General features: G+C 56.9%; 2 protein-coding genes across 5 annotated transcripts in view; both read left to right on the plus strand.

The window, feature by feature from the left end:
* The first annotated feature begins 491 nt into the window (after nt 1-491).
* ZBTB22 (zinc finger and BTB domain containing 22) lies at nt 492-4,412 on the plus strand. 3 transcript variants are annotated; one of them, XM_026449479.1, is made up of 2 exons: nt 492-678; nt 1,570-4,132. In XM_026449479.1, the coding sequence occupies exon 2, from the start codon at nt 1,639-1,641 to the stop codon at nt 3,538-3,540; it is 1,902 nt and encodes a 633-aa protein (XP_026305264.1). In that variant the 5' UTR covers nt 492-678; nt 1,570-1,638; the 3' UTR covers nt 3,541-4,132. The 3 variants fall into 3 exon arrangements, 2 of the variants coding, with proteins under 2 accessions (XP_026305264.1, XP_026305263.1); XM_026449478.1 differs by lacking the exon at nt 492-678 and adding an exon at nt 817-903; XR_004228959.1 differs by lacking the exon at nt 492-678 and adding an exon at nt 4,397-4,412 and having other exon boundaries at nt 1,109-4,066.
* The window catches only part of TAPBP (TAP binding protein), a 15,043-nt gene continuing 12,110 nt past the window's right edge, over nt 4,317-7,249 (plus strand). The window contains exons 1-3 of one of the 2 annotated variants that reach the window (XM_023212498.2): nt 4,317-4,547; nt 4,687-4,857; nt 5,075-5,335. In XM_023212498.2, coding sequence (XP_023068266.1) covers nt 4,511-4,547; nt 4,687-4,857; nt 5,075-5,335 — 469 coding nt within the window. In that variant the 5' untranslated portion in view covers nt 4,317-4,510. The remainder of the gene's footprint in view (nt 4,548-4,686; nt 4,858-5,074; nt 5,336-7,249) is intronic. The other variant, XM_023212499.3, reaches the window with a different exon arrangement.

A 7,249-nucleotide genomic window follows, 5' to 3' on the forward strand; every position in this document is an offset into this window, starting at 1 on the left:
TTACTGTATCACTGTCTTTTTCTTGTCCTTCTACTGTTACAGATTGGCATTAGCTGTCCCCTTGCTCAGGGTTAGCCCAATATCCTCGGGGTAGTCCCGATCTGCCCCTTCTAGCCTGGTCTTTTGTTGTTGTTGTCTCGCTATGTCGCCCAGGCCAGAGTGCAGTGGTGCCATCACAGCTCACTGCAGCGTGGACCTCCCAGTCTCAAGTGATAATGCCTCAGCCTCCCGAGTAGCCGGGACTACAGGCGCGTGCCACCATACCTGGCTAATTTTTTGTTTTTGTTGTTTGTATTTTTTGTAGAGACAGGGTTTCGCCATGTTGTTCAGGCTGTACTTTTTTTTTTTTTAAGTGCTTCAGCCGCCTTAACGCACTTTACTTTTTCACTTCGTGCAGTAGGAGTGAAAAAGCCAATGAGGGGCCGACTTCAAGGTTATTTGGCCAATCCAGGCCCGGAGAAAGGGGGCGGGGCTTCAGGGGGCTGTAAAGAGCTAGGAAGAGGGCGATTAGATCCCACCAACCAGCTAATGGTCACAGCTCAGAGGCGGAGCCTGGGGAACGATACCTGAACCCATCGCCAATGGGAAAAGACAAGCTTATAGCTTTAAAGGAGAATAAATGCTTCGGCCGAACCAAGTCCTGAGTTCCCAGAGGAGGAGGGGACCTGATCTTTTAAGGTGGAATGAGGCGACGGTTCTTTAAAGGCAAAGTGGCCGAGTCGGCCGAGTATTGCCCAGCGGCACGGGCGGGGTGCCCGGCTGTGCCTTTAAAGGCAGAGGGGCGGGAGGCGGAGCGGAGGCGGAGGGCGGAGGGAGTCGGCGCAAGATGGCGGCGGGAGGGGCCCAGGCTGCTGCTCTGGCCGCCGGGTGAGGGGCGGGGGGGGCCCGGGGGCGCGCGGCCCGGTAAGCGGGGACGCGCGAGGTTGGGGGGCGCCTTCCGGGTGGGAGAAGAGGCCGAGGTAGCGCCTGGGGCGGAGCGGGGGGGGGGCGGGGTCCGTTGTGGGCGGAGGTAGACAAGGGGCGGGGTCGAAAGGCCCGATAGTGGGCGGGGCACGGGGGCGGGCCTGGAAAGGGGCGGGGCTAGAGAAGCTGGGGTAAAGGGGGCGTGGACGACGAGAGAGCTTGGGGGTCATAGCATGGAGGGGAGATGGAGCGAGGGTTGGTTTTCAGTAGCGGAGCTGCCCTGCCCCCTCCCAAAAAGTGGGTGCAAAACACCAAAAAGGTAGATTTTGGAATGTCAGGCTCCCAGGTAAATGGGAAATAGGGTATAATTCCGAAGGAAGCCACTCCACCCCCTAAGAGCACCTTATTTCTCTAACCTCCAAGGAAAGGGCACAGGATTTGTCAGATACCTGTGTTTGCTGGCGGTGCCACTTGCTGTGTGACCTTGGGTAATCTTGTAATCTTTCTGAGCCTCAGTTTCCTCATCTGTCAAATGGGGTTGAGAGGAATACCTACCTCACTGTTGTGGGGAGTTACACAGATAATGAGTGTGAACATATTTTTGAGTTGTAATGGGCTGTGTCGTTATGAGATGTTATCGTTATTCTTTTCTCTTTTTCTTCCCAGAGACCCCCCCGGCCGCCCTCTTCCTTTCTTTGTTCCTGTGGCTGGGGGGGTATCCCCTCCCTCCACAACATGGAGCCATCTCCTCTGTCTCCCAGTGGGGCAGCACTTCCCCTACCGCTGTCGCTGGCGCCGCCCCCACTACCCCTGCCAGCAGCTGCGGTGGTACATGTGTCCTTCCCTGAGGTGACCAGTGCCCTCCTGGAGTCCCTCAATCAGCAGCGTCTGCAGGGCCAGCTCTGCGATGTGTCTATCCGAGTGCAGGGCCGTGAGTTCCGGGCTCATCGGGCTGTCCTGGCTGCCTCCTCCCCTTACTTCCATGATCAGGTCCTACTCAAGGGCATGACCTCCATCTCACTGCCCAGTGTCATGGACCCAGGCGCCTTTGAGACTGTCCTAGCCTCCGCTTACACTGGCCGCCTCAGCATGGCTGCTGCTGACATTGTCAACTTCCTCACAGTGGGGTCTGTGCTCCAAATGTGGCACATTGTGGACAAGTGCACTGAACTACTCCGAGAAGGCCGGGCCTCAGCTACCACCACCATCACTACTGCTGCAGCCACCTCTGTCACTGTCCCTGGTGCTGGGGTCCCATCCGGGAATGGGGGCACTGTGGTCCCTGCTACCATGGGCTCTGCACGCTCCCATGCCTCCAGCCGGGCCAGTGAGAATCAATCTCCCAGCAGCAGCAACTACTTCAGCCCCAGGGAGTCCACTGATTTCTCATCTTCCTCCCAAGAGGCATTTGCAGCTTCTGCAGTGGGCAGTGGGGAGCGTCGAGGAGGTGGCCCTGTGTTCCCAGCCCCTGTCGTTGGCAGTGGGGGGGCCACATCTGGAAAGCTGCTGCTGGAGGCAGATGAGCTGTGCGATGATGGTGGGGATGGGAGGGGGGCAGTGGTTCCTGGGGCTGGGCTCCGGAGACCCACCTACACACCCCCTAGCATCATGCCACAGAAACACTGGGTATACGTGAAGCGAGGTGGTAATTGCCCAGCACCAGCACCGCTGGTTCCCCAAGACCCAGATCTGGAGGAGGAAGAGGAGGAGGAAGACCTGGTGTTGACCTGTGAGGATGATGAAGATGAAGAACTAGGGGGTAGCTCCAGGGTTCCAATGGGGGGAGGGCCTGAGGCTACCCTCAGCATAAGTGATGTCCGTACCCTGAGTGAGCCCCCAGACAAGGGAGAGGAGCAGGTTAACTTCTGTGAGTCCTCCAATGACTTTGGTCCATATGAGGGTGGGGGTCCTGGGGCAAGTCTTGATGACTCAGGGGGGCCAACTCCCTCTTCCTATGCACCCTCCCACCCTCCTCGACCACTTCTTCCCTTGGACATGCAGGGCAACCAGATCTTGGTCTTCCCGTCGTCTTCATCCTCCTCCTCACAGGCTCCTGGCCAACCACCAGGGAACCAAGCAGAACACGGGGCAGTGACTGTGGGGGGCACGTCGGTGGGGAGCCTGGGTGTGCCGGGTAGCGTTGGTGGGGTCCCTGGAGGGACTGGCAGCGGGGACGGGAATAAGATCTTTCTGTGCCATTGTGGGAAGGCCTTCTCCCACAAGAGCATGCGGGACCGGCACGTGAACATGCACCTCAATCTGCGGCCGTTTGACTGTCCCGTGTGCAACAAAAAGTTCAAGATGAAGCACCATCTGACTGAGCACATGAAGACGCACACAGGTCTCAAGCCCTACGAGTGCGGCGTCTGCGCCAAGAAGTTCATGTGGCGAGACAGCTTCATGCGCCACCGAGGACACTGTGAGCGCCGGCACCGCCTGGGTGGGGGCGGAGCTGGACCTGGGCCTGGGACGCCCACGGGGCCATCCTTACCTTCCAAGAGAGAGTCTCCCGGAACGGGCGGGGGCAGCGGCGACGAAGCGAGTGCGGCCACGCCCCCGTCCAGTAGACGTGTCTGGTCCCCACCCAGCGTCCACAAGGTGGAGATGGGCTTCAGTGGAGGTGGAGGAGCAAACTGAAGGGGCAGGCTACTGGGGTGGGGTAGCTTTCGGGAAAGGGAATAAGCACGATACAAGGGCGCTGTGACCCCCGGGTGATCTCCCACCACGCTGTCTTCCTTTATCTCTGTGGACTTGTATATATTCTGGAAGGGGAACCACAGTTGCACCATCACCCGCCCATTCTACTACTCAACCCCTCCCTCCCAAGGTATTTCCGGAACTAAACCCTTCCTTTCCCTCTGATGGGTACACTGAAGCCCCTGCTCCAGAGTGGGGTGCACATGGAGGGTAGGAGAGGGGGCGTGTTGAGCATCTTGCAGTCACAGGGTCAGGGGTCAGGTGGTTGTAGTCTGTGCCTGAAGTCTGTGTTTGTGTTGTCGTGGAGACCAGGCCTTTGAGCCCCACCCTTGTCCTAGAACCTACCCCCTCTCAAGGATGCGCTCTTTATTTCTACCCTCTGTCCTCGCCACCCCCCCCCCCCCCCACTTCCCGTGGAAATTCCCAACTCGGTTCTCATGGAAGAGTGGGTGGAGACAAGGAGGGAGTAAGTCTTAGGAGTACAAGGTTTTTATTTTTTTTAACAGTGATTAAAATATTTATTGGTCATTTACTTGGCTTCCCGACACCCGTGTGTTTGGTGGGGACGCGGCACAGATGGGGGAAAGCAGGAGTAATGGTTTTCGGGCAAGTGGATGCTGGAGAGCACACACAGGAGTTGGGGAGCGGGGGGTGGGTGCCTCGGCTTGGGGAGGGCTCGAACTCGGGGCTGCTGTGTAGTCCAAGAGGGTGCGGTAAGACTGGGGTGTCCTGGTGAGACCTGGAGAGGATCTTCCCGGGTCCCTGCCTGGCCTGTGAGGAAACACCGGTCTCCCAGGCACCCTCACCTAACCAGAGAGGGGATTTCCACCGCCCCTCCCTTCGCCCTTTGGAAGAAAGTGAAAGTGAAAGGAGGAAGAGGAGGGCTGCTGGCTGAGGAGGTCGTAGAGCCATGAAGTCGCTGTCCCTGCTCCTCGCTGTGGCTTTGGGTGAGCGAACCCCGCGACTCATCGCCCAGGAACTAGAGGGAAGCGGGGGGAGGTGGCCCCACTGGAGCCGACGCCAGGGTGGGAGTGGGCAGGTCACCAGATATCCAAGCCGCCCCTCACTCGCGCCCCTATACGCCAGGCCTGGCGACCGCCGTCTCGGCAGGACCCGCGGTGATCGAGTGCTGGTTCGTGGAGGATACGAGCGGAAAGGGCCTGGCCAAGAGACCCGGTGCACTGCTGTTGCGCCAGGGACAGGGGGAACCGCCGCCCCGGCCGGACCTCGACCCTGAGCTCTACCTCAGTGTGCACGGTGAGTCTTTAGGGACTCGCCGCTCCCCTACCTCTGTCGCCTCCACCGAAACCCCTTCCTCTTTAGATCCGGCAGTGACCTCGGGCCTCAGCTTCCCCCTATATAAAGTGAGTCTCACTATAGGGTAGTCTGTGCATTTGAAGTTCCCCGAACGCTGCCCTTCCAGCCCCTTTCCCGGCGGTGACTCTACATCTGCAACTTCCTTCTCTACACTCAGACCCCACGGGCTCCCTCCAGGCTGCCTTCAGGCGGTACCCCCGGGACGCCCCCGCACCACACTGTGAGATGAGCCGCTTCGTCCCTCTCCCCGCCTCTGCGAACTGGGCCAGCGGCCTGACCCCGGCGCGGAACTGCCCGCGGGCCCTGGATGGGGCTTGGCTGATGGTCAGTATGTCCAGCCCAGTCCTCAGCCTCTCCAGCCTCTTGCGACGACAGCCAGAGCCTCAGCAGGAGCCTGTTCTCATCACCATGGCAACAGGTAGCTGGGGAGGGGAGGTGGAGAAGGGTGGGTAGATTCTAAGGGTCCAGATCAGCCGGTGGTCTCGCTTTATGGACTTGAGCAAGACATTTCGCTAATCGGGGTTCAGTTTCCTTTTTTTGTTAAGAGAGGTGTTTGGCTAGAATGAATCAATCTCTACCGCTCCTTCTAGCCCTCACCCAGTTAAAAAAAAAATACTGCGGCTTGGCGGGGGGCTGGGGGAGAGCCGGGGCGGTCAAGGGGGTTACTTTCTGATGTTTCGAAGGGCGGGGCTTTGAAGAGGTGGAGTTTCCGGACACCAGACCTGGAGAGACTTGTCAGGTGATGCGAGGTGGGAGGGGTTCAGAGGCAGGAGCGTGTTTTCTCTGCTCCTGCCATATCTATGTCTTGCTCGGCACCCTCAGCTTTGCGGTTCACTCTTTCAAAACCCAGCTCTCTAGCCCCACCTGCGCCCACACCCGGCGCTGCGGCAATCCGCAAAGCAAAGGCTCGTAGACTTTAGCGCGTTGACCTTCCCTGACAGCCGCGTGTGGGGATGTGCTGCCGCTCTGTGGTCCGCAAACAAGTGGGCTCGAGTGGGCGGATGGACGCTGCTGGAGATTGGGTGGTTCCTATTGCATTGCAGGGTGCGTTGCAGTTTGAGGCCCAGGGATCGGAAGCTTTGCTGGGCTGGGACGTGGAAGGGACTGTGCAGATAATTCAAGAATGAGAATCTGACCTGGATATCTGGGAGCTCTCCGTCCTGGCAGTGGAGGCGGGGTATTCCGGGGTAGAATACCTGTAGAGTTCTTAGCTTTTCTACCTGGATTTTATGTAAGGGACACAGCCTGATGGACAGGCCAACCCTGCACCCTCCCTTCCCTCCACCCTCCTGAGAATTACCCACAGAACCAGGGAGACAGACTTGAAACCCACGCTGAAACCCTCACCTCTGCCTATACCTCCATTCTTAGTCTCAAGCCCCCACCCTGGCAGAAGCTGAGGAACACTGCTCTTGTGTAGACAGTAGCTGTCTCTGGTGGGGAGGAATATTTCCTAGGGCTACTGGCTCCACTGAGGTGATGATGAGAACGGTCTTTGCTTTCTGAGTTTGTTTTTCCAACTGTAAAATGTGCATACTATTTCCCAGTTGCCTTTCCTGTTGTGACTATCAAGAGATGGCACTGTGTTAATTTATTCATTGACTTAATACTTATTAGCACCAAGAATGAGTTAGGACTCAGCAGTTCTCAGTCCACGCTGGAAATAAGAATCCTGTTGGAGGTTTCTAAAATATACTGAAACCTCATTCAATCCCATGCTTGGCTTGGTCAATTAAATCAGAATCTCTGGGGTGGCCCTGGGTACCCTTAAGGGTCGCAAAGATGATCCGATGTAGATTCTGCTCTCCAGGAGGTCTGGGCGGATTTGCCATGTATAATCCTAATGTAAAGTAGAAAGTGAAAGATGTGCAGACAGAGTCTTGGAAGTGCCCAGGTGGTAAGATTGTCTGTATCTCACAGACAACTGGGGTCAAAGCAAGGTGCTGTGCTATTTTTTATTTTTATTTTATTTATTTATTTATTTTTGAGATGGAGTTTTGCTCTTGTTGCCGAGGCTGGAGTGCAATGGCATGACCTCATGCTCACCAGAACCTCCGCCTCCCAGGTTCAAGCAATTCTCCTGCCTCAGCCTCCCGAGTAGCTGGAATTATGGGTGCACACCACCACACCCAGCTAATTTTGTATTTTTAGTAGAGATGGGGTTTCTCCATGTTGGTAAGGCTGGTCTTGAACTCCCAACTTCAGGTAATCCTCCCGCTTTGCCTCCCAAAGTGCTGGGATTACAAGTGTGAGCCACTGTGCCCGGCCTGCTAGCTAGCTGTCTGTCTATCTATCTATCTATCTATCTATCTATCTATCTATCTATCTATCT

This window comes from Piliocolobus tephrosceles, chromosome 5, assembly GCF_002776525.5.
Source record: "Piliocolobus tephrosceles isolate RC106 chromosome 5, ASM277652v3, whole genome shotgun sequence".
In the NCBI taxonomy this organism is placed as follows: Eukaryota; Metazoa; Chordata; class Mammalia; order Primates; family Cercopithecidae; genus Piliocolobus; species Piliocolobus tephrosceles.

Coding starts and splice junctions, on each gene's coding strand:
- ZBTB22 (XM_026449479.1), top strand. CDS start 1,639: ATGGAGCCATCTCCTCTGTCTCCCAGTGGGGCAGCACTTCCCCTACCG.